The 27,043-nt window shown below is 36.8% G+C and overlaps 1 protein-coding gene across 1 annotated transcript; it reads right to left on the minus strand.

Moving 5' to 3' along the window:
- Positions 1 to 18,673: 18,673 nt before the first annotated feature.
- On the minus strand, positions 18,674 to 22,205 carry LOC137741343 (zinc finger protein WIP3-like). Its single transcript, XM_068481068.2, has 2 exons — positions 21,534 to 22,205; positions 18,674 to 19,764 (listed from the first exon to the last, which is right to left on the minus strand). The coding sequence occupies exons 1-2, from the start codon at positions 22,044 to 22,046 to the stop codon at positions 19,336 to 19,338; spliced, it is 942 nt and encodes a 313-aa protein (XP_068337169.2). The 5' UTR covers positions 22,047 to 22,205; the 3' UTR covers positions 18,674 to 19,335.
- Positions 22,206 to 27,043: the final 4,838 nt, after the last annotated feature.

The following is a 27,043-nucleotide window of genomic DNA, read 5'->3' on the forward strand; positions in this document are numbered from 1 at the left end:
TCATCTTCTGACCAATCGACTGCTCGACCTGACGATATTGTTCATCCAGTCATCTCCGAAGGAATGTCCTAGTTGGTGGATCGGAACCTTCCCCACCATCGTCGTCACAATCTTCCACTATCCTTTCCACAAACATTCCCGCCATTTGATTCGGGGCTGCTGAGTTGTGAGGTTGTCCGCCGAGACAGATTTCATTTTCTCGACGTGCTACACTTGTGGCCTCGGGCGACGCAGCAATGATCGGATTTTTCGTAGGGTGCAAATCCTGCCCAAGGCCTTGCACTGGCAAGTCAGTTGTTGACTTTCCCATGGTTGTTTTCTTCTTTGTAGACCGTGTTTCAACGGTCATGAACTCCGAAGGTTTAGCACAAAGGTCCCACTGGGCGTGCCAAAATGTTGACTCTAAAAATTACAAAACCTACGTGGCGCGCAAGCCGAGTAACTAATAAGCTAACTACGTCATTCGGTCGAATGCGGGGCGTGCCAACTCGTCGGCCGAGCTTGGCCGAGGAGTAAAATTTGTTGATGTCGCTTTGAGCGCGTCGTTGACTTCTCTATCTTGCGATTGCGACCGAGGAAGGAACGCTCTCGGTCTCTGGGTTCTACAGCCTGAAGACAAGGCTACTAATTCTGCGGAGTTCACAAATCGTCGGAGCCCGAGTCGGTCACTGTGATTATATTCGTAAGAGTATAAGCACGTCAAATCGAGACCAAACTATATGGGCACAGGTACTCAAACGTGATGTATGTCTTGATGGTGAACGTAGTTCGGCCGTCGGAATGCCGAACCCTGAAACTCACTCACGAGTATCCAATCATAAAACCACTCGGCGTCCAGTACGCCGAGTAATGCAATTCGTAACACCTAACTATGCCGAGAAGGCTAGTAAGGTGACCTTTGCCAACAAGGGTTCGAAAACCCTTCTCGACCGAGACTTAGATAGATAACCGGTCGACCTCGACGCAGTGCTGTTTATCCAAAGTGAAGGTGTTTCTTGGTTGGCTGATTCTGCGGCAGCAGTGCTGTTTATCCAAACTGAAGATGCTCGCCGGGTGCTTCCACAGTGCTGTTTATCCAAACTGAAGGTGTGTCGGCAGGAAAAGAAAAGGAAAAATCTCAAGGTGTTTGAGAGGTTTTGCGCAGGGCAATTGTATGCTGATTTTGAAAGGGTTTTTCTGTTGCATGATTTCTTGTATTTATAGTGCCCCATTCCTTGAACAAATTCTGATTTGGATTGGGAGTCCTTGTCCCATTGCGCCTCTAACTCGAACAAACCTATTCTTACTGGGATTCTGAATTTTCCTTCTTTTCGGGACTCCATTCCTTGCCGGTTGAGGATCCTGGTCGCACTAGGACTTCCTCGACCTTTCCTATTCATCCGGACTACTTATGATAGGATTTGGCCGATCCTGCCAGCTGGCCCGGGATTTATTACTCGGCCCATAGTATTTACCATCACCTTGGGCCGAGCACATCCTGCTGCTCGGCCCAGCAATAATATTTTGGGCCCAAACAAATAGTTACGCTAGTTTGCATCATATAACTTACTTAAAAACCTAGATTGTAGCTAAGCCTCAAGACAATTAATCAAGTTTAGGCACAGTGATTAAGAATTCAACACCAAAATGAAATCAAAAGATAAGCCAAAAAAAAAAAAAAAAAAAAAAGAAAGAAAACTAGATCATCATATTAAGGACCTTAATTTAAGGTTAAAACACCTTATTTATATTAGAAAAATCCTAAAAATGTGGTAAAGACTCCTAAAACGAAACAAAGACTTCAACAATAATAGACACAAACTAGGAAATAATCTTTTTTGACTTTGGAAACACTTCGGCCAGTTCACACCCATGATTTGGGGCCGTTCCATCTTATGGAAAATTCTGAAAAATAAGAAACATGTACTTGCCGTAACTTTCCAAGCATATATTGCACATGACTAGAAAAAATATGGAAAGCCTTCAAATCTTCATTCTTCCCACAATTGTTCAGTTTTGACGAGAATGCGATTTTTGGGGGGTTAACTTATAAAGCTGAAACAATTGGCCTCATAGAAAATAAGAAATTTAAACAAAATGATCTTCAGTCTATTAAGTTCTTTCTCCAATTGCCCTTGCATTAAAACTTCTTCAAAAGGTTGATTTATCATTAAAAAAAAAAAAAAAAAAAGTCATAAGTGCGCATATTGAGTGAAATTAAGAAAACGAAAGTAACAGGCCCTTTGAAAACTAATTTCTCAACAAAACCTAGGATGATTGGCATGAAATATATGACATAATGCACTTATCACGTGCTTATTTATATACTCAGGGTATACATATATGATGTATTATTTAATTAATTACATGTTACATATTGGCCACAAGTGGACAACCATACAATTACTATTATTTACAATACTTCTCTTGGATGTTCACTAATTAATGATAGTTGACTCGATAAAACCTTATTTGAAAAACTCAATGTGACAAAACCTTAGTGAATTAGAAAAATGGTGCACATATTCTGACACAATGTTGCCTCGCTAAAACCTAGTAAGGAAGAACCCAGTGGGTTAAAAGCCTAGTTGAAGGGAATAGAGCATAACACTTATATATCATGTATAGTGTATTGTCAATGACTCCTCCTGATGGAAACTCCTTTTAGCAAATAATTCGCCTAAAGATTTTATTTTATTTTTTTATTTTTTTTACGAAATCGCCTAAAGAAAATAAGATGTGATTTTAACAATCATCATTGTTAAGTTTGATATAGGAATTGAACTTTGGTAGAACTAATTCTTCGGAAGTATTGGAGTTTATGAATAATGATTGACAATAGTCATTTGTATTTTGTAAATATTAGAGGAATACACAAGAATCTAGGCTATTTTACATGAAGCATGTTAGTGTACAGAATAGTTACAAATAGTTCAATATTAATTGTAATACAAATACAAATCTTAGCATTCGGGACGCATGAGAGAACCCAAGAGAATTTATAAGGGAATTTTAACGAAAAGTTTTCGGTATTGTTTATTTTAACGAAAATCTACATTTTTACACTAAAAAGTCAACACTGGTACTATTCATTTTCTTCTTATCGTAAAAACTCAAAGTTTTCAAATTTTTTTTATTAGTTTTCCTAATTTATAATGCCCCTTGCCGCACCTTATATGGGGCTTGGCCTCAAGTCCATCTTCTTCCGCAATTGGGACTGTTACTGGGACTCTTGGATTAACTTAAAGCCCAAATCTTATTTTGATTAAAACCAATATGCTCAAATAATTTATCCATTACAACTAACATTTAATTATATGTTATCATCTTCCATGTAATGTTGTTAGTACTATTATAGGTGTGTGATCTTTTAGGTTCTAACTAAAGTCAATAATAAAATTAATTAACAAATTAATTTAATTCCACAACCCATGAGTGATACTTAGCAATATGTCATCACTACTCAGATCAGATAGAATTATTTGTGAAATAATCATGATACTTTTTTAGACCTTGATGTGGTTACAATGCAATTCATTTCTTCTATCATTCATATCCTAATCAAGATTTACGTGATATGAAAATAATGTCAAATCACATGTATATATCTATGATAACTATGATGCATCTCATGTTGAAGTAGTTCATACAAACATAGCTTGATCAACAAGTACTTCAACCAAAAATTTCTGGATGGATCGATCTTCAAGTGACTTCAAGGGATATCTCCTCCTATTGGACAATTACTAGAAAGTGATAGATTCTTTATCATGCTTTCATGTATCTCCATACTCACACACATGAACCCAAGCAACACACTATTCGGCCCTGTGAGGTAGAGATGGGTTTGAGGTGGCTTTAAAGTTCATATATATAAGCACATGATATCTGATGATGACTCAAGTCTGAGAACTATTTGCATACTATAACTCGAAGTTTTGTAAGTTTGACATATGGTAAGCATTCATACATTTAAGCTTCTTGGGAAGTTAGTTTTCAGTGAACTTGTCCAACAGATAAGCACTTGTATATTCGCCACGTGTCTAGCATGCGTTGCACGAGACCATGCTAACCTTAATGCGATGCACATTGGCTTTTCTGGATAGTCAATGTTCAGTTGACTTTCCAAACGGTTAGGAACTTTGTTTAAGGACCGAGTGAATATGGAATACAAGTATCCATGCCCTAACATTAAGACATTGTTTCCATACCTAAAGTCATATGGACCATTCATAATATATTACCTTTATAATATAAAGCCAAATTCATGAATGAGTAAATTTTGTCCCATTATTCAATTAATTAAAATGAAGTTGTTGCATAATATTCAATATTAGAAAATTGGCTTTAAGGGCACAATTCCAACACAACGCTGATTCACAACATTATTGATTTTGTCATTTCTTACGCTAACGACAATAAAATTGTCTCACTACAGTAACCATCCCAAAAATTGCAGTAAATATGAGCACAACTAAAAAACAATTGACTTGATCCTAATTTTGATGGATAAACTGTCTTTGTGTACACAACTACTTGTTGGTTGGAAATTTAACCTCAATGGTTGGAAATTTAACCTCAATGGAATTGATCATGATGATTCAATTAAGCATGATGCATCTCTTAAGCAGGAATTAGCAATGAATAAAATGCTTAATGCTTGTGGTAAGCAATGAGAATTTGTGTGCTCAAAATCAATCCCAAGTGGCATGAAATAGCCTACAAAATTTGAGAATTTTAGTTCTAATAGAAAGTGAATAATATAATGAGAGAGCATCCTCGCCGGATCTTCTTTGTGAGGATTCCAAGGATCCTCTAATTACATCCATTCATCGTCTATCGTGTGGCCAGTGTTTGTCAGGAACTATTTATATTCAATTTTAAATAAAAAAATTTACAATGATTTCTGACCGCATGATGTACGATGAACGAATGTAATTTGAGAATCCCCAAGATCCTCACAAAAAGGATCCTGCAAGGATCCTGTTGGTAATATAATGACCATTTTGTAGATATGTCTATGTCATTGATCAAATCATCCACAATAAGATGTTGAATAAGCTCACATACATGCTTTTAAGTGAGGGCAAGCACTACGGGATCCAAGGTCAATTTTGATTAAGATGGTGGCTAAGAAGAAAGACTATCTTAATGAGTTGTCAAAGGACTATCCTGAAGGTACCCAATACCTGAGATGTTAGTATTCGATGAGGCTAAACTTAACAGCATGATGGACGTACTCGGTTAGCCTGGTTATGAGATCATAGGAGGAGATTTGGGCCGGTTTAAGAGACTGATATGTCTTCCTATTGGTCCCAGCATCTCCTGTGTTGTAGCAGTTGGAGATTCAATTGGCAACAAAGATAATAATTAGAGAGACATCTGACTCCACGGTCGCTTATCTACAATAATATATATACATTAGATAGCTAAGTTGTATCCACCACAGTTTAAGGGTTTGTACTGCCACTTGTTGATTTTCAGACTAAACATGATCATGATGGTGAGGATGCTGACCATACTTCACTAGGGTATTACATAGTTTGGTAATAGGTAAATTTACTACCATCAGAAACTTAGTTTTTTGGTGGGCAAGTTTTGAGTATTTTGTATAGGTCTCCTACCATTGTCAACTATTTTGGTTAAGTCTACTACTATATAGTATTTTGGGTGAATATAAGTATATTCTAACACGTCCGGGCTGGTCCAAACATTTTGGAGGCTCTGGGCAAAAATAAAAAGGGGCCCACAAACCTACAATTATGCACAAGAAAATTTGCATTTTTTATGTGATTTTTTTCTTTTTTTTCAACTAGGTTTTTCAAGGATTTTCAATAATTTGAATAAGTATTTTTCTTTGTCGGAGATTAAGTTCGTCATACCTAAGAAAACAAAGTTACACCATAAAACTTGGTCAACTAATCATAAAGAAAAGAAGATTGTCGTATGGTATTACTAGCCTCTTTGTTAGTTTGTGTGAGAGACTATTTTCTTATATCGTCCTTACGCGCTTCTAAAATTAAGGTATAAATAAAATAACATTCTTCATCCTTAATATTAAAGTATATGGAAGACAATAAATAAATAAAGATTATTTCCAAAGATTATTTTATGTGATTGCAATATAGATGAGTAAATAGATGAGTTAATTTTTCCTTCTCTTCCTTCACACAAAAAGGAAAAGCAAATCGCAATTCAAGCAGGCAAAACGCACAGCAGCGAAACACAAACAAGCCATCTAATAGATCCATATTTGCATTGTTCTCTTCTTTTTCTGCTTCTTATTTTTTCGCTGCATCGTCATCTTTTTCCCTTGCCTCTGTTAATTGTGGTATTCAATGTTCTAAATCACTTGGGAGTAATCCATCAAGAGAAATCCTAAACTCAATCGAGCAATACTTGATGTCTAGAGTGTTGAAGCACATGACTTTGACAATGCAATTTTCTAACTAAAAGCATTGTATATTTGGTAGAAAAGAAAGTTCCAGTTTATTCAGTTGCCTGAAAGTAATCTCATTTTCTAAATAATCTCCACTCTTGCCAAATTAAATTGAAAAAGAAATAAATACATTTATTTGTTCAAGGTTAAACTTGAAATGCAATGAATGTCAAAAACCTGCAACCCACTTATAGCTAGTAATTATAATCAAAGGTAAAAAGAAATTAACAATCAAACAAAAAAATAGTAAAAATTGTAAATAAAAGAAGTGCGAGCCTAGTTCAAACACAAGACCTTAATGTTATTGGTGAGCAACGAAACTAGCGTCTTTACCCATACTTCTTAAAGAGTTAACCAATTTTTATAAATTTATATGCTTATAGAAACTTATATCTTTATCCATACTTCTTGAAAAGTTAACCAATTTTTATAAATTTATATGCTTATAGAAACATATATGAATTCACTACCTTAATAATTTTTGTGCCTCGATTTTTTGAGGGCCGGGACGGTCACCCAGCTAACACTAGGCTAGGGCCGGCCTTGAACTCGTCCTTTTTATTTTGTATATGTAAACTTCAACAAACTAATATGTATGTATGTATGTATGTATGTGCATGGACCTATAAGGCCTTAATTCAAAATGTATTATGAGTTTTAATGTTACAAATGCGTTATGAGTTTAATTAGGGATAAAGTTTACCAGCAAAAAAGAACAAGGGATGTGATTTTACCAGCAAAAATGAGAAAATTATAATTTTCAGCATAAAGTTATAACTTTTCGCAGGGAAATATCTGTCGGGATAAGATCAGATGATAATAGAATCCGTAGTCTAAGCTTCATCGGGCACAGTTTCAAACTTCGGTGAAAAAAAAAAAAAGAGTCGTCGGGATACATATGCTTTCCTCAGTAAAATATTCACCACCACATGGCTAACCAGCTACTACATTAGTGTCCAAATTTACTGTAGGCGTTGAGAAATATCTTTGCTAGCAACATTATGCTGGCAAAATTTGCCCCAGTGAAATTTGACATTTCCCGGCAAACCTTTTTCGTCGGCATGATCGTTGAAAAATGCTATTTTTTAGTAGTGATTGCATGGACACGTACAATGCACATGAGGTCTCATATATGTCTGTACAAATTTTTAATAATCCTACACGTCATTATGGATCTAGAATGGCCAAGATACTAATGCCATCATTGGGTCAATAAGGTTATGGTTCATGACAAGCGTACACTACTTCTATAATTTGTGTGATTTAACTTATAAGAGAATATAAGAGTTTCTCAGATAAAAGATATGACTTAAAGAATTCATAAAAATATATGAAAAATGAAATAAACAAAATCGAAAGTAATGTAATGGCACTGACGTTGTAAGTAAATAAAAGGCTGATTTTCTATTTGCTTTGCCTGTTTTCGTCTATTTCGTTAAAGATTAGTTAACCCGGCTTACATGACAAGGCATTTTGGTCCTTTTAACTTAATTGTCTTTGAATGGCAAATTATTCCACATAGTATTAAAGTGGGATCATTCTCCATCTCCTCCATCTATCTCATACTCTTTTCCAGCCTTACATCCCACCATTTAGTCATCTCCCCTACCTCTTTCTCACTTGACAACCTCCTGTCAGCGTATAAGTTAGTGCAACATCTGCAATTCCGAGTTTGGAATGTGTTAAGGTCTTGAACTTCAACTCGGCGGTGCTCTAGGCCTTTTTGAATCAAATACCTAATTCACCATCGACCTCCCTAACGAGCTCCTCTCCACTGCCGCCCCGTCACCAATTGGTTCTAACAAAACTTCGTCTCTTACCACCCCAACACCCAGATCGAAGCCATTGTCGTGTTTGAAATGTAAGAGCACACTCATTATAACATGTTTGAAATAAAATAAGGAGTAAGAGAGTAAAATAGAGACAAGAGAGATATTTGGAGAATAAATTAGACAGAAAAATAGAGACAAAAGAGAGATTGAGAGGATAAATTAGTGTGTTATTCGTTCATATCAGAGTGCCTATTTACAAGCTTAAGATTTGTATAGATTAAATTTTAAATTTTATTTTCCTAGTGAAAGTTATCCAATGTATAATTTCACATTAATATTATCAAACGAAAGGAATTGTTGCAGTTGTTTGCTTAGTAAAAGATCGAGTCACGTTAGGGTTAAGGATGGTTCGGTTAAGCACAATTCACTTCTTAGGTACAATCAAACATTTGTTTCCTAGTAAGATTATGCACAAATGTACACACTTTAAGTTCATTTAGCACGATTATTCAAAGTGTCATGCACTGAACTATACAATAAATTAAATCGATGTGAATGAGATGAAAAAATAAATTCACTTTCTTCCAATTTCGCTAACACATACTTAGGGTATCAAGCATGCATGATGAGTCAATAATATTCTATATTTTACATTAATCTTAGTTATAACTTATTGAATATTTTTAGAGAATTTTGATACTTTGCTTTATATTTCAATATGTGAATCTATTTGGGGAAAAAGTGATGAAACTGATGAATTTTGGAGTAATTCCCATTGGAGTGGATTTGTGAGTCTTTCAAAATATTTTTATCACAATTCCAAATTATATTTCCAAGCTGTTTGAATGTGGCGAGTTAAGATGATGACTTTTGAGGAAGCTTTATTCTACGAAGTTGTTAGTGATGTTATAATCTTTCCAACGCCATATTTTGGGCTTGATTTGGAGCGGATTTGGTCATAAAACCTGTGGATTCTTTGGCTGATCAAATTACCCGATTTGAATAGGATTGTGTTTCCTAGTTTATTATTTTATTTGGTTTTCAGGATTTGGTGGAAGAGCTATTTTAGGTAGGATTTAGGTTTATTAGTCTATTTATATGCTGAGTTAGGAGCCCTAAGGCCATCTCCAACCGAAGGTTGGCCAGAGGGCTCGTTTTAGTCCTCTGGCCCTTTAAGAAATTAATATTTTAATCAACAGTATAGGGCCATATTTGCTTCCATCTTCAATTGAGGGCCAAAGGGCCATAGGGCTCATTTTAGCCTTATCACAAAAAACCGTCTCCAACCGAGGGCCAAAGGGCCATAGGGCCAAACATAATTTATTATTTAAATTTAATATTGTATAATGGCTTAGGAAGTTATAGGAAAAAAATAGAATTAAAAAAAAAAAACAATTTTAAATAGGAAAAAAATTTAAATAGGAAAAAAATTTAATATTAATATCAAGAACAACATTTAATATTGTATAGGAAAAAAATAGGAAAAAAATTAATATTAAGAACAACATTTAATATTAAATATTAAATATCAAGAACAACATTTAATATTAAATAGGAAAAAAATTTAATATTGTATAATGGCCATAGCTAGCGGTTGTATTTGAATTTTGGCCTAGCATTCCTATCGGATATAACCGATAGGAATAATTAACAATACTATCAGTTATATCTGTTGTATTCCCTTCAAGTACAAATATATGGATAGTATAATGGCACAAGTAAGGGTGTCAAACCACAGGGACTGATTAGAACTCTACAAATTACTAGCTTTATGTGAACCCTCACTAACAATGAAAATGAAAACTAAATTTAGATTTTTGTTTTGGTATCTAAAGTAACTTAAAATGCAATACAAAATAAAGATGAATGATAGATTGATTCAGAAACGATGGGAACGGAACTAGGGATACCGATTTCACCATTACAAGCCAATTCCATGAAAATTAAGTTAAAATGCATTCAACTCTCCAATTTGCGACTAGGGTTTGTTTTACTCATTTATGATCATCCATTTGATGTGTGGTTGTGATCAAGTACTCCTAATCTGCAACCCAATTGTGATGTTCAACTTAGATTAGCAAGTAAGAATCCATTAAGAACAAGAAAACTTCAAAGAACCAAAGAAATCACATGGCAGGATGTATGCATAGCAGTTTCTTCCTTCATTCACATGTCCACCAAGATTAAGCATGATGTGTACTATAACCCTGATCAAATAATTCATAAGTAGTCCTAATGGTGATCAAACATTAAGATTAACAAACAAATTATACTATAAAATTAGTGAATTAAACAAGAACACAGATTGGTAATCTGAATACTTCAACTTAATAACATAAAGTAGGTTTGCAAGGCTACATTGAAATCCCCAGCTATGAACTAAATCACACAACATGATTATAGAATATATTAATATCAAGAACAACATGAGTGAAATTAAAGTTCATAGAAGAAACCCCCTTGAAGCAATTCTGATATTGAACTTCTCCAAGAATAGCGTGGCTGCGTGGTTTCTTTGGTGGCTGCAAATAGTGAATGGAGAAAGGATTTTGTTTCTGGAAGAAGGGCCAAAGAAAGAGAAAAGAGAGAGCTATGGGCGTCCCCAAGGCGAAGCTTATGTAAAAGTGGCTGAAACTCTCAATTTTATAAGGTTAAAGAGGCTGTTATAGATTGCTAATACATCCCAATAATTGGACATTTAATTCCCATGTTTTTTGCTATTATTGGTCTTATAAGGAGCCATATTCATCACCATATTCAGTTTCCACTTTTAATTCTTTGTCTACATCAGCCTCCTTATTCAATTCTCCATTTTTAGCACCATTTTGCCTTATTTGTCCTCAATTGAGCTCCAAAATACGGTTAGCTGCGCACTAACACAAAAGAGGGTAAAATACAACTAGTTTAACTCAAAAATATCACTAAAGGATAAATGTATCAAATATATGAGTTATCACAAGAATACTCAGCCCTCTGGCCTAGCTTGGGGCTGGCTAGTTGGCTGGATTAGGCTAGCCCTTTAGCTTTTTTAGATTCCATAAGGCCCACTAGCCCTGTGGCGTAGCCCTCAGTTGGAGATGATTTTCAGGCTATTTTTGGCCCTCTGGCCCTCTGGACCTTTCAGTTGGAGATGACCTGAATGGCAGAACGTTTTGGGGTCATAACTTTGGTTTAGGAGCTTTTGACGACTTATTACAAGGGTGTTTTCAATTTTTTCATGATAATATTTTATTTTTCAATTATAATTATGCGTAACTAATTTCCTTTTGTTAGGGCGAGGCTATGTGGATGCAAATTTCCATCGTCTTCTTCGCTTTGGCTACAGAATCTCCGATGCCAAAATTAGAATTTAAGAGAGAAAGTGTTTAGGAATTTTTTAGGGAGAGAATGAAATTAGCATTTTAGTGGGAAAACGTGGCTATTTATAGGGGAGTGACTGGCCCTATTTGGATAATAAAGGCTAACCACATATGGTCAAATTGTGAGTGTAATTGCAAGATATGATCTGAAATAATATCTTGGCAATTAATTCCAAATTGAATAGGAAAATTGGGAGTTACCTTTTGAGTAAGGATTTGATGAGGAGTGATGAGAGGGTTTTAAATAAACCATTTTGATCACCTTCGACTCTTCCTTGATTGAGTCGTTATTGTCTGTTGCATGCGTGTGAGAATCCAGGTGTGCCTTGAGGGTAATTTTGTCCTTTTAACCCAAAAGTATATGTGTCACCTCCATAATTTTCTTGATTATTTTTGGCTCCACAAATGCCCCCACACCTACTGGGCTACTTGCAGGAAAGGGCAGCAGGTGTAGAGATCTCTAACTTTGATGCAGATTCCCACTTGGAATTGGAATTAGATTCTTCTAGGAAAGGGAAATAAATTGCCTCTAAAGCCTATTTAAGCCTACCTTAAGTAGGGGATTAAATCAACTTCAAAGGGCAATTATTTATCCCTACAAGAAAGAGAGAAAGCTAGAGAATATTTGTTCCCCCTCCCCTAGCACTTTTCTTTGCTTGCCTGTGCAAAGAACCTTCTTCCATTGATTCTTTGTCTTCTCCGTGCCACACCAATGTAAGGAAAACTTAATTTTCTTTGTCTTCTTCTTAGGTGGTGTTGCCACGGGGCAGCCATCAGGGTGGTGCGGCACATCGGCTAGTAGAGGCCAAGAGTTGGCTTCGTATAGGATGAAGCGGTGGTGTGGCAGGGGCCATAGCTTGTGCCGCTCAGCTTAATTGAAGCTAAATGTTGGCTCGACATAGGCAAAGGAAATGGCATGACATAGGCCGCGGCTTGGGCTGTCATGTTTAGGCTGCTTGCCAAGAATGAGAAAACTGCTTGAGTTTGATTTCTCAGCTGCCGTAGATAGACCAATCAAGGATGGAGTTGCCAAGATCAAAGTTGCTGGAGATGAAGTATCAGATAAGCGAACTGTTGAGTGTGAAGTGGCTGTTGCCCCTAACCATTTGCTTCTTAGCTAGCCTTCGAGTATTCGATCTTTTGAGTTGTGTGGCTTTCTCACATTGGAGAGCAATTAGTTTATCCTCTCGCACTGGAGAGCAAACCCATATGGGTGTTGGGGAATTGGTTTACCATCCCGCATTGGAGAGCAATCAGTTTATCCTCTCGCATTAGAGAGTAGATGCAGATGGGTGTTGGGGAATTAGTTTGCCCTCTTGTATTGGAGAGCAATTAGTTTATCCTCTCGCACTGGAGAGCAAATCCAGATGGGTGTCAGGGAATTGGTTTAGCCTCTCGCACTAGAGAACAATTAGTTATCATCTCGCACTAGAGTATATCCAAATGGGTGTCGGGGAATTAGTTTACCCTCTCACACTGGAGAGCAATTAGTTTATCATCCCGTACTGGTGAGCAGACCCAAAAGGGTGTTGGGGAATTAGTTTACCATCTTGCACTGGAGAGCATGGAAGTTGTTGTCGTGAGTGTAGATGAGGAAAGCTAAACTGCTGGACAACTTAAATAATCCTCAACCTGTGAGGTCTTGTTTGGCAATCTGCTTGAGACTTCGAACTGCTTGTGGAACCCACGTAAGCGTGTAAGTGGGAAACACAACGAGCTTCTCCAAGACTTTCTTCAAGTATTGCGCCATCGTTATATGTTTCGTCGTGTGCCTTTTAGAGGATTGGTTGGTGATCAATTGAGAATTTGAATGGATTGTGAGCTTTTCCACTATTAAGTCTTTCGCTAGCAGAGGCTGCTAGTAAGGCCTCGTATTCTGCTCTGTCGTTGGATGCTTTAAAGTTTGAAGTGTCGTGGGTTTGGTCAGTGTAGATAGAAGCCACAAGGTGGTACGACTGGGGATCGTGGTGGAAGATCGGTATGGCTAGGAGCCATGGTGATAAATCAAGGGCAGTCGGAGGCCGTGGAGTAGGCATGCACGACTTTGAGCACGAAGTTGTGATGAAAACAAGACATGCCCCTATTTCGTAATGGTTGGGCCGGTGTGTCTTTCTGGTACCTATCTGCCCCCGACGCGCGATTAGGCTGAGTTGATGCGTTTGTCGGAACAGAAGTAATCATTGTATCCTCCAGTGTATGTGGGATGATTCGATCTGCTCGATCTTGTCAATGAGAGGTAACCTGTTTATGTTGGTTATGTCTCGTCTGAGTGTTTTGTCAGTAGCTTTGTGGCGTTGGAAACCATGCAATCATACGGTTAGAACTTCTCAACATCTTCCTGAATTTACCTCTCTAGGATATTAGAGCTTCCAGCTGCCCCCGGTTGCGACATGTTGGTCTAAGCTGTTTTTCCCTGTGCTTAGCTCGTCTATGTCGCAGCTGTGGTGCATGTGGTATGTTCCTAGCAGACAAGCGAACTACTCACAGGCTGCCGGTTGAACTTGAGTCAGATCGAGTGACTGCTTCTCTCCGTCTGTCGCATTGCCTACTCTAATGTGAGGTGGATGATGCTCATTGCGGGCTTAGCTGCGAATAAACACTTCTCCTAGAAGGTTGCTTATGTTGATTATCGGAGTGGTGGCCCCAATTGTGAATGTTTGCTCATTCATAGGCCTAACTGAGAGTGCACACTCTTTTACGCGCTAAGATGAAAGTATACGCTATTTTGAGGGCCCAGTCGAGAGTGTACACTGTTAGAACGATCGGTTCGTGACTGGTCAAGTGGCTGCTTACCAGGACGTTGTTGAAGAGGTTCATCGTCTGCCTTTATCCTATTTTGGGACACCTCGTCTCAGGCACGTTGCATCTCGATGCTCAGCAAGAGCTAATTCACCAAGGTAGTTTGCTGCGCGAGGGTATTTGTCAACTCTATGACTTGTCGAGACAAGTGTTGTTTTCCATTTGGGGTGGAAGAGCTTGGATGGTATACATCTCCTTATGTAGCGGAAGTGTATTGGACTCCAAGCGCGAGATTTAAGTTAGGATGTCAAATCTATGAAGAAATGGGGTGAAAATACCTTCGGTTCAATTATCGGTCTAAAAATATGAAGCTATGACAGTTGAACTAGTCTTGGACCGGTTGGGATTGCTCGGTGGGTTATGAGAGTGGGTTGTGCCTCAGATTGGACCATGGGAGTGGGTCGGATCGTCGGAGTAGGTCGGGTCGCTAGCATGGATTACCCCGTGTAGGGTGCGCATGAGCGCTGGGCTGCTTCTCCTGCAACAACTGCTTGGGCTTGCGCTGCTGAGGTAGTGGCTCAGGCAGGCCTACGCCGGGCCTCGCTCGGTTGCCTTGCAATGTGGCATGCGAATTGGGCCATGCGCCAAGTGGACGAGGCTTGGGCTTACGCTGCTGGAGTAGTTGCTCGGGCTTACAACGTGGGCTGCAGATTGGGCCGTGCGCCAAGTGGACGATACTTGGGCCTACACTACGGGGGTAATGGCTCGGGGCAGCTCACACTGGGCCTCGCTCGACTGCCTTGCAGTGTGGGCTAAGGATTGGGTTATGCACTAAGTGGACGAGGCTTGGGGTAACGGCTTGGGCTGCTTCTAGTGATTGGGCTTGCTACTACAAAGTGGTATGGGACTGGGCTAGTGGTTTCCTCGCTGCCCTCTGCTCACCATAAGCTTGCTACCATGGAGTTGGCCCACTCCCCACTACCACGGTGGTCCCCTTGGCTGCCATGGTGGTGGTGCTCCTGTTGCCATCGTATTGAGCCTTGTGGATCGTCATGGTAGGGCTAAGTCTTGTTCTTCATCATTTGATCCGGATCTTTGAACGTAGAAAGTTTCGTTCCTCGTGGTTTCTGAATTTCTCGTGATTGTATTTTTCCATTACCTCTATTCGAAGAATCCAAAAATTTTAGGAGTAAGAAAGTATGAAAAATTTACGAATGAACAAGAAATAAGAAAATTTGAATGCGAGAGTCTTCTTCGAGCGTGTGAATCAAACTCTCAATGAAAGCACCAATTTGTGGATGCAAATTTCCGCTATCTTCTTCTTTGACGAAAATGCACCTGCAAAATAATAACACCTAAGATTAAGACCAAAAGCCTCACGCGCCCATGATGAATGGGGGGCTTTGGCCGAAGAATCTCCGATGCCAAAGTTAGAATTTGAGAGAGAAAGTGTTTAGGAATTTTTTGGGGAGATAATGAAATTAGCATTTTAGTGGGAAAACATGACTATTTATAGGGGAGTGACCGGCCCTATTTAGAGAATAAGGGCCGGCCATATATGGTCAAATTGTGAGTGTAATAGGAAGATATTATGTGAAATAATATCTTGCAATTAACTTGGCAATTAATCCCAAATTGATTAGGAAAATTGGGAGTTACTGTGGATGCAAATTTCTTTCTCCTTGCTGTTGGACAAAATTGCACTTACAAAACAAATAACACCTTAGGTCAAGGCGAAGAGCCTCATGCCCCTGTGGATGCAAACCTCTGATGCTAAAGTTTGGAGAATTTAGAGAGTTTAGCAAGAGAATTGGAATTGAGTTTTGGAGAGAATTGGAATTGAGTTTTGGAGAGAATGAGAGGGCTTATATAGGGATGTGGCCAGCCATCTTGGGAGGAGATGGACTGGCCACTTGGATGGTTTTGTGGGTTAGGTTCTTGATTTGTGGTTAGTTAGCTAATAAATGGAATAATTATTTAATTAATTAGCTAATTATTATAATAAAAGAGGAAGGATTTGGGGGTTGCCTTGTGGAGAAGATATGATGAGGATGGATGAAATAGGTTGTACATAATTACCTATTTGGGCACTCTTGACTTGATTGAGGGATGATTGTCCACTGCTCACGCGTAGGAGTTCCAGTGTGCCTCGAGGGTAATTTTGTCCTTTTCTACCCAAAAATCCACGTGTCACCCCTTGATTATTTTTGGCTCCATATTTACCTTTTGAGTGAGGATTTGATGAGGAGTGATGAGAGGGTTTTGAATAAATACCATTTTGATCACCTTTGACTATTCCTTGATTGAGTCGTTATTGTCTGTTGCATGTGTGTGAGAATCACGGCGTGCCTCGAGGGTAATATTTTCATTTTAACCCAAAAGTGCACATGTTGCCTCCATAATTTTCTTGATTATTTTTGGCTCCACAACGAGCCTCAACATGAATATGTAGTTTCTTTTTAATTTACTTATGATGTTATGCATGCATGCTTTGAATTATTTATCATTGAGTTTAAACTATCTATATATCTGCTTGATCACCATTAGGGTGTTTAGAAAAGTAGTCGGATGTAATTTTTGTTGGATTTACCCTAAAATTGATTAATGCTTCTCGTGATTGATAATTGTAAGTTCACTTAAGGTGAATGCCACACTCTCAAGGGTTGTAAGGTTTTTCAAAAAGTTTTCATAAAACTTAATAAGTCTTGCATGTTTAGATTTGATTTGAATGCCACAAATGGATTACATGTTTAATATATGTACTAGTTTGAATGCCTCAAGTAATTATTAGAATTACGTAAGATTGTTAATGGTTACGGCTAAAATCTAGTGCCTTTTACCTTTGATTTTCTAAGCTGTGTGTTATTTTTACTTTGTGTGATTTCTATATTGCCGATTTACTTTATTTTAATTTATTGCATTATTTACTTTAATACATGATTTCAAATCTTTTATAAATTTTGTGTTGAATAGTTAATTAAGAATTGGTTTTAAATACAAGTTATTCATATCAATCTTTGTGGAGAACAAGCTTGCTTGAGCTATCTTTACTACAATTACCTTATTCTTTTGCAAGTATTTCAACGTGATTTAACACTACTTTTGTAGGTGGTAAAAATCCTATCAATGCGTGTCTCATACCATGCTTTTATCACTTGACTCAATATAATATAAAATATGATTTAACTCCCATACGCCTCTTAACCCCAATTTAATTAACAAACCCTAGCTTGCTACTATAGATTATGCGATTAAATTTAGAGGCTTTGTTTTCATATCTTAAGGAATGGATCATGATGAACAACAAAAAATAAGCCTTGCTCTCTCCTAATTGGCGTCCCTTTATTGGACAGCCAGCTGGCTAGGAGGGTAAGTAGAGCATCACCAAGAAGACTCATGAATGTGGTGCATGCAAATATATGACATCTATGGTTGAATGTGAAGGGACACAGCTAAAAAATATATACAAACAAAAGGGGGTGATTGTTTAACTTCCTCTCAAGTTCTTTTTCTCACCCGACAAATCATGGTGGAGGACCCTAATTATCTTCAAAAAAAATCAAACACCATTTCACATTTCTCCTTTTCTTTTTTTACCTAGTCAAGTCTACCTCACAAGAAACCAAATTTCAACCTCTTTTAGCGCCATTCTCTCTCCATCTCTTTTTTGTGTGTCTTCTTTATAAAAAAAAGTCTTTGCCAAATCTCCCTTTCACACATACACATATGGTTATGTTTTTGCTTTTTGGGTTTTGATTAACTTTCATAACTAAACAATGAAAATGCTCAAGGTAAGGTTAAAGTTTTTCTATCCATCTCAATAAATCAACACCCAATCATTATATAATTGATGTTATAACCTCGATGGTTGATTAGGTATTGGCACCCCAAATTGGACTCACACTGTATGCCCACCTTGCCATTTGAAAAATTGGAAATAATTAAAAAAAAAAAAAAAAAAACCTATTTTATGTTAAAGCATATTGGTCATGATTGAACGGAACAATTATCACAGCTACGTGCATCTTCTGTAGTTATGCTGCCAACAAAAGAATAGAAAAGTGATGAAACTACATGCATCTCCCCCTGTATTTTAAACAAAAAAAAATTGCAGTTTCTGTTCTCTATATTGATTAAAGCAAGCCATTAAGGATTATCATGGAATTAGTCAAAAAGCAATCTAGCTACCATATTAGTTAATTAATTATCCTTCCCTTTGTTTTGTTCATGTTTATAACCTACCCCTTATGCACCCTTATTTTAGTCATAAGTAGATTCTAAAATCATCAGACATTAGAGAAAAATCAAAGATTTCATTCTCTTTAGCATGAAAGGTTTATCATCAATGAAAGAAAATATAAATAGAGAGAGAGAGAGAGAGAGAGAGAGAGAGAGAGAGAGAGAGATCATATAGATGATTATCCAGAATCCAAACATTTCAATTTGAAAATACAACAATCATGTAATAGATTACTAGTTGGCAATGAAGCTGATAAATTTTCTCCTTGGGGGATGCTACAAAAGACTGTAACTTTGTGGTACCTACCATGAGTTGATAGGAGAAAGAAAATTCATCTGCTTCATCACTTCAAGTAATCATCAACTTATTTATATTTAAACCACTAAGCAAACTGTTTGGAGTTATTAATTACTCCCTAACACACAGCAAGTGCTCCGTAGCAAACCGCTCCCCTATGTGCATGGTGTGCAAGCTGCTGAGAATTTTTTGTTACAGAGCACAAGGTTGGATATATATAGTACGTACCCTACTAATTACCTTCATTATTTGCCTTCCATAATTTCAAATCTTAAACCCGACCAACGAAAGAGAATAAGCTCTATAAGATGAAGCCTCCTCATGAGTTTTTATCAAAACTAGCAAAAGTTTACCCCTCATTCCTATCATTCCTATGTCACACATCAGGTTACGTGTAACGAAATGTGTGAGATAGGAACAAGATTTTTGGCTATTGTTGAAAAGTTTTATAAAAAAATGCTATTTTTCGGGAAAACGGGGCAAATTACTTTGGCTAGTTTTGATAAAAACTCATTCCTCTTCCGAACCAGTTACGCATTCCTTCTCATCCTCGTGAAAACCCTCAAGAGACGGGTGTGGAGAATGTCCCTTACCAAAGGATCTAATATGGTCCTTGAGGGATCTTTTGTGTTTAAAATCAGATCCGCAAGTGCAATACCATAGCTTGCCACAGTTCTTTTCATGGGTTCTCCAATCGCCTTTAACTGCAAATGTTTTGGCACATTTTCTACACATGAATGGCTTTGCTCCGTGCTTTCTCTTGTAGTGAGTTTGGAGAGTTCTGAAGTCTTTGAGTGGCTTGGCTCTTGGGTGGTTAATGTTGTTCTTGCAGCCTTGAGCACAACAATAGCATGGTAGCCTCAGCATTGCGGCTGGTTGTGTTCCTTTTAGAGAATCTGGCCCTTTTCTATATTCAGATCCATGGCCCCACATATGCATCTGTAACCCGAATACACAGTACTTTTTTGTCTTAGAAAAAGTTGCTTATAAACTCATTAGTTGAGCTCAAATTAACTTGCATAAGAAATCTTTTATGTAAAATGCATATATATATATATATAAGGTTGATGTAAATCAAAATGGACTTTGCAGTTCATGGTTAGCTTGGTAGGTTCACTACTAACTTTACCCTCATTTGGTTTTGTTTTTCTATATAAAGTATTTCTGAGTCCAAAAAGAAATTTTGAATGTACAAATTACCATAGGGAAGTGATTGACTAGTGTCTAATAATCTATAGCAAGATACGTTATAGATACTTTGGTCAATGGGTTACTGATATTATCAAATATCAACACAATGCCAAGAAAATATGAACCAAATATACTTTGGTTTTTTATGTTATCGATATTATATATCAATTATCAACTCAATGTCAAGAAAATATGAACCAAACTTCGTCATTCATGCTCTCAATATATATCATGTATAAACTTCTAACAAGTCCAAAAGTTTTCCCCAACTTGCTCCAGCTTCTTAAAAGAACACCTTTTAGTTCGTATTTGAACATTGAGGAACTAGAAGAAGGAAAAAAAAATGGCAATGAGAATTCATAAAATATGGCAGTTTTATGCTTATATATTCTAAAATAATTTGATACCACAATCGAGTCCTGAGATTTTTGGATTCAATTAGCCTCTTCCTCTTGTGAACAATGGTTAAGATATGAATGACTCAAAAATCCAGTAACCAAGCTTGAAATCACCCCCAATATGTCATTAGATTAGAATAGAATATCGTTAATTAAAAAAAAATCTTAGGGTCAACCAACATTGCATGTTAAAATGAAAAGGGACAACATTTACCCGAGTACTGTGAACCTAAACTACGAATAACTATAGTATTTAACTATTGGTTGTTTGACTATCTTTTCCGTTTTCAATTTTCAGTTTTCAATTTCTAGTTTTCGGCTTTCATGTCGTAAGAAAAATGAAAACAAAAAATTAGTTCTGTAACTAATCATTTAAGTTTTCAATTTCCAAACTCATTTTATGTGAGAATTGGCATAAGTAATTATGTATAGTAATATGTGAATCGAACTTGAGACCTTTTACTTACGAGTCAATAAAAATATCATTAAATTGTAGTGCTATATATAGTGACTACATGTTAAAATTATAGTCAGTTTAATTTTCCCAAGAATTTCTTTTACTATTTTCCCTCATGAGCTAGATGTCCGTCCATTCATGTGTATGTTCCTTTTCCCCCTCAAAGATAATGAAAACTTTAATGATTAATAATCTCCTCAAAATCCGGTGTCTCGCTTTTGGAAAAGTCGAACTACTTAATGAAGCCAAGCAAAAAGCAAAGAATATACAATTAATTGTAATTTTTCGAGCCATGGCAAATACAATCTTGCAAAACGGAAGCAAGCATATAGGGGGGAGAGATGCATATATATTTATATACGTGCTACTACAAGTATTTACTTCTACAATTCTCACAGAAAAGGTGTTTGAGCAATAATTTACAGTCATTGATCAACATCAGTCTAAACTTAAGTACATAGTAAACTTAGTAAATATTTATATAATGATTCACAAGTTCACCACAAACTGTGTTCTTTTTGTTCACTTCCATTTTGTATCTTGACTCGGGCTGTAGTTTGATTGTAGCTGAAAATTAGTCTTTAAGGTCCTCAATTTTGATACCCTAAAAAAATTTATTTAACAAATAGAGGATGCGTAAAAATTAATACTGAATAACTAACCTGCATGTTATTGTACCTATTGAAGGTCTTGCTGCAAATGGAGCAAGCAAATTGCATCGGCCCGACAAGAATCTGAGCAGGCGTTGGTATCCAAAACCTACTTTCTGCGTTAAAAGAACACCCATGAAAGCTCTTTTTCATGACTACTTGTTCTTCCTTGAGATTCAAAACCTTCTTATTCTGATCATGTGTGTCTGAGTAAACACCTGTAGTAGTACTAGTACTATTAGGCAGTCCAATGTGCAAGGCAACTGTAACTTTCTCCATCTGCTCTTCTTTGACCCCATAACCTTCTTTCTGCACCCCAGCATCTTCTATTTTCACCGGCTTGGTGTCCATAAACCGGCTTAAAAGAGGCAAGCATTGCATAGTGCTATTCTCAGATATGCAAAAGGAAGATGATGACGATGATGACGATGATGAAAAAGAGGAAGGTGGTTTCAGCCATTCAATAAAAGGAGGTGCTTGAAAGCACAAATTTTGGTCTTCAACATGATGGTTCAATAAACCCATCTGTAGAGAGAGAGAAAGAGAGATCTCCTTAATGAATTCTCTCCTCAGAGGATTTATCCAGACCTTTTGTGGGAAAGCTTCACTTATAGGGTTGATTTATGAAAGGAGGTTTGGTTTGTCTTTTTTGGAACTTATTTTCTCCTTTCCTTTTCTACCTTTGCCTTTGTTTGGTTAAGAAAGAGATAGAGAGAGGGGGTAGTAATGGTGGGGTTACAGATAATGACATGCAAAACTGAGACTCACCTAAAGGAAAGAGAATCCTAGAATAGTCTGAATACCTCTACTTGTTGGCTTATAATTATACATGCATTTTCTTTTATTCTTTCTCGTATTAATAATATAATGGAATATAACCTATGTGCACACATTTCTCATACTACATTGACATTTTGCAGATGACCTGAAATGGCGGAAGGAAAAAGGCGAGAGCATTTCGTCAATACCTAAAAGAAGAGGAAAATATTTCAATAGAAGCAAAACGGACATTGAACCTGATAGGCTCGTGGGATAATGTATGAATTATGCCTAATCTTGTTTAACTTCCATTATATACATTTCAAACAAACCTTTTCGTAATAGGTATTTCATTAATCAAATAAAACGAAAACATTATTCATTAGGAATACAATTCTATGATTGCACACATAGTAAAAAGACAATACAAAACCTGTCACATATAATCACATCTAATCAAATGGAAAGATAACGCTCACAAAACAAAACCTTGCATCACTTTATGATAAACTTGCAAAAGACGACGATCCTTAGGAAAAGAAGCCCTGCTATGAGACATCATGAAGATGTCCTCATGGTGACAACCAAAACAAAATAAAAAACAACACAACACAAAATAAACTCTTCAGAGGTACAATTCCTCAATCACGGGAGACTCACACCTAACCAACGTGAAAGATAGCTCACAAGTCCTAAGCCCTACGAGCCAGACTTAACACCATGAACACACATAATGTAAATATCGTATCATCACCTGAATACCTTGCAACCGACAAGAAAACATGCTTGTGAATCCCTCAAACCACTACAACAACAATCACGAAGAAAAGACCGCACCACCCCTTGATGATCTTGCGATTGGGCCACTGTTCTAAAAATCTCCGCCTAGCACCGCCTAGGCGCTGGGCGGCTGGCCACCACCCCGATTAGTCTTTAGGCATTTGAAACTTAAGAAAGTTCACCTAGACCCACTTAGGCAGCCGCGTAGCCTGCCTTGGTGCTTGCCTAACTGCCTAGATCACCACTCTTGCTTAGACAGAAAATTGATAACTTTCATTTGCATTTTGTTTTGTAAATAAAAAGTAAGGGACTTGTTGAATACTTGGATAACACTCATTATATGCTTGTTTCTCATGTTTTCAATATGTTCTAATATTTTATAATCTATATGTCATTTTCTTTTGCAGTTTATGTAACCCAATAGGATTATGTGTTCTTTTAAGTACAAATAGGTACTTATTTCTACAATATATAATAAGTTTACTTAAATCCGTCTAGGCCTCTACCTTAAGGCCCTGACCCACCACCCATAGCGGCTTTTAGAACCTTGTCATCGACAAAAAAATCTTGCTATGAGTTATCTCCAACAAACGTCGAACTTTCTCCGCATAACCCTTGCCAAGTGTGCAAAGCAAACCATATCACCTTATATTTGAACAATATTTGTCACTTTAAGATCTAGGATTAAGCAATAAGTCATAACCGCTACAAAAACTCTTCTCTTCAGAAAGAGAGAGTGACCACAACGACAACCACAAAGGCTTGCCTCGACAAGTGAGAAAGCGACCATTACAAAAAACAAGAAAAGAAAGAGAAGAAAGGGATCAAGAAGGATTGGTGCCAACCTCAAGGCCAAAGACTGGGTGGGTGGTGACAAGTTTTTCTGAGTAAACCTTACATGTTTAAATTGAATAAGCGCATTATAAACATTGATGAAAAATTCAATCCCAAAAGAATTCTTGTAAAATAAATCTAAAATAATCACAATAAAGCATGACAAATCGTAAAGCAATTATTAGACTTCAAGCATTTTATTGAAAGTCTAATTCACCGAAAATCGCAATATTACAAGGATTAAATGAGAGAGGAAAAAATGAGTAATGCTAGGGAGACTAAAGTTGTAGATAAAATTTGCAAACTAAATGATATGTCACTAATAAGAATGAGCACGTTTATTAACGCTTAAGTCATAATCCATTAATCAACTTTTATGTCATTTAGTTTACAAAATTTTGTCTATAAATTTAATCTCCCTAATATTAATGGAAAAAAAGAAAAAGAAAAACTAAACTAAATTTTATGACCATCGTGGTGAGGTGGCCTTAATGGAAATTGCAAGTTAATTTTCAAATTTAGCTGCGGAACAATTTGTTTACTTTGTCTTGCGTGATGTAATCAATTTAACTTTAATTATTTAAAAAATACCCAAAATTAGACAAATACATAGGAGATATAGGGCATCAAACAAATATACATATATATATATATATATATATATATATATGTATATGTATGTATGTATATATCATAGGATCACACTATAAGGGCATTGAAAAGAGTGGTTATTAATTAAAGTACTTATAAATTTGTGCTTGAGCGCGCTCCATGAACATGATCACGATGTACATGCAATGCATTATTATTTTATTGGTTTTAATTGGATATGATCACGGTGATAAATACTAGTTCGACGTAATGGGAGCGTATTACTTCACGTAGAAAAGATTTGTTTGGATATATAGCTAATTCGTGATTGTCTTTTCATTGCACTTAACATAAACGAGATTATTTATTTATTTATTTATTTCGAAAACTTAGATTTTAATCCTTATATAAGATGAAGTTTAGATTAATGCCTAATACGAGATTCAAGATTGAGTTTAGTCTCTTAGTTCTATTTAAATGCCCACGTTTATATTCTATGTCATTTTTATTTATTTATTTTTGGTAATTTCATGATATTTGTTTTCCTAAGTCTACATGAATTCATTATAGATATATTGCGCTAGAAATAGTTTGATACACTACAACAACAATAAAGTCTTATCTTACTAAGCGACATCGGCTATATGAATTTAGAACACCACTACACTCGATTTTCTGTCATGTCTTCTGTTAGATCCAAGTAGTCCAAGTCTTTTCTTGGGGTCTCTTTCCAAGTCTTCCAAGGTTTTCCTCTACCTCTTTGGCCCTGAGCCTCTGTCTCATAATCACATCTTCTAACCGAACCGTCTGTAGGTCTTTGTTTCACTTGTCCAAACTACTTTAACCGATTTTCTCTTATCTTATCTTCAATTTTGGCTACTCCTAATTTATCTCAGATATTCTCATTCCTAATCTTGTCCTTTCTCGTGTGCCCACACATCCAACGAATCTTTCTCATCTCTACTACACTTATTTTGTGTTCATGTTGATGCTTTATTGTCCAACATTTCATGTCACAAAGCATTGCTGGCCTAATTACCGTCTTATAAAAATTTTCCTTGAGCTTTAGTGGCATATCATGGTCGCACAACACACCCGATGCACTCTTCACTTCATCCATCCAACTTGTATTCTATGATTGAGGTCTCCATTCTTTTGCAAGATAGATCTAAGATAGTGAAAACGTTCGTTCTTTGGTACTTCTTGATCTCCAATCACCCTAACTCAATTGAACTTTTGTTTCCGTTGAACATGCACTCCATATACTATGTCTAATATGTCTTTGTCTTTGACCTACTTAGGTGAAGAACTTTAGATTTCAACACTTCCCGCCAAAGGTTAAGCTTCATATTTACTCCCTTATGAGTTTCATCTATCAACGCTACATTATCTGTGAAAAGCATACATCAAAGAATATGATCTTGGATATGTCTCGTCAACTCCTCCATTACCAATACAAAAAGTAATGGACTTAAAAGATGAGCCTTGATGTAACCCTACAGTTATGGGAAAGCATTTGGTTTGTCCTTCATGAATTCTTACAGCGGTCCTCATTCCATCATACATATCCTTTATAGCTTGGATATATGCTACTCGTACTCCTTTATTCTCTAAAATCCTCCAAAGAATATCTATTGGGACCTTATCATACGTTTTTTCAAAATCTATAAAGACCATATGCAAATCGTTTTTCATATCTCTATATCTTTCCATCGATCTTCATAAGAGATAGATTGCCTCATGGTTGAGGGCCCCAGTATGAACTCAAATTGATTATCTAAGACCCGTGTCTCTTACCTCATTCTATACTTAATTACTCTCTCCCAGAGCTTTATTGTATGACTCATCAACTTAATACCCCTATAGTTCATGCAAATTTGCACGTCGCCCTTATTCTTGTAGATAGGTACCAAAGTGTTTTTTGCCACTCGTTTGGCATCTTCTTCATTTCCAACCATGCTATACCCGTCTCTCCCAAGACATTCCACTCTTGGATCGGTATATCATATGTGCCCCCTGCTTTTCTATGCTTCATCATTTTTGCGAACGATTGCAAGATCACTAGAGGGCGGTGCGGCTTTTCCTCATCATGCCTTTACTATGCAACTATAACTTGTAAAGTTAGTACTAGTGGGTGTTCTCTTTCATGTTGGTTAAGTAGTTATAAGAACTTGTTTACGAGTTTGTAATTGCTATATTATGGTGATTCTTTTAGTTTGTGTGACTTCTTGAGACTTTCTTCCATTGATGAGGGGACACTTATCACAGGTCGCTTGTAAGATATTATAAACACGATTTTTTCTCCAACAAGTGACATAAGAACATGCGTACCAAATAATAATTTGTATTAATGAAAAATTAGGGTTAAACAAAACTTGGCCTCTGATTCGACCCCCGAATATGTGTGTGGTTGATCCAAGGGTCGTAGAGACTTGATCTTGAATCAGGCTTGATTTCTTCAAGGGCCGTCAAGGTTTGATCTTGAAGTAAGTGGGACCATGAGTAGTTGCACGTGGTAGGTGGTCTTCGGCTTTGGTGCTGATGAATCGGCATGTGTA

The sequence above is a fragment of the Pyrus communis genome, chromosome 11 (assembly GCF_041283825.1).
Source record: "Pyrus communis isolate YQ-2024b chromosome 11, ASM4128382v1, whole genome shotgun sequence".
In the NCBI taxonomy this organism is placed as follows: domain Eukaryota; kingdom Viridiplantae; phylum Streptophyta; class Magnoliopsida; order Rosales; family Rosaceae; genus Pyrus; species Pyrus communis.

Coding starts and splice junctions, on each gene's coding strand:
- LOC137741343 (XM_068481068.2), bottom strand. CDS start 22,046: ATGGGTTTATTGAACCATCATGTTGAAGACCAAAATTTGTGCTTTCAA. Junction 19,765..21,533: donor ATAGGTACAATAACATGCAG/GTTAGTTATTCA, acceptor TTCGGGTTACAG/ATGCATATGTGGGGCCATGG.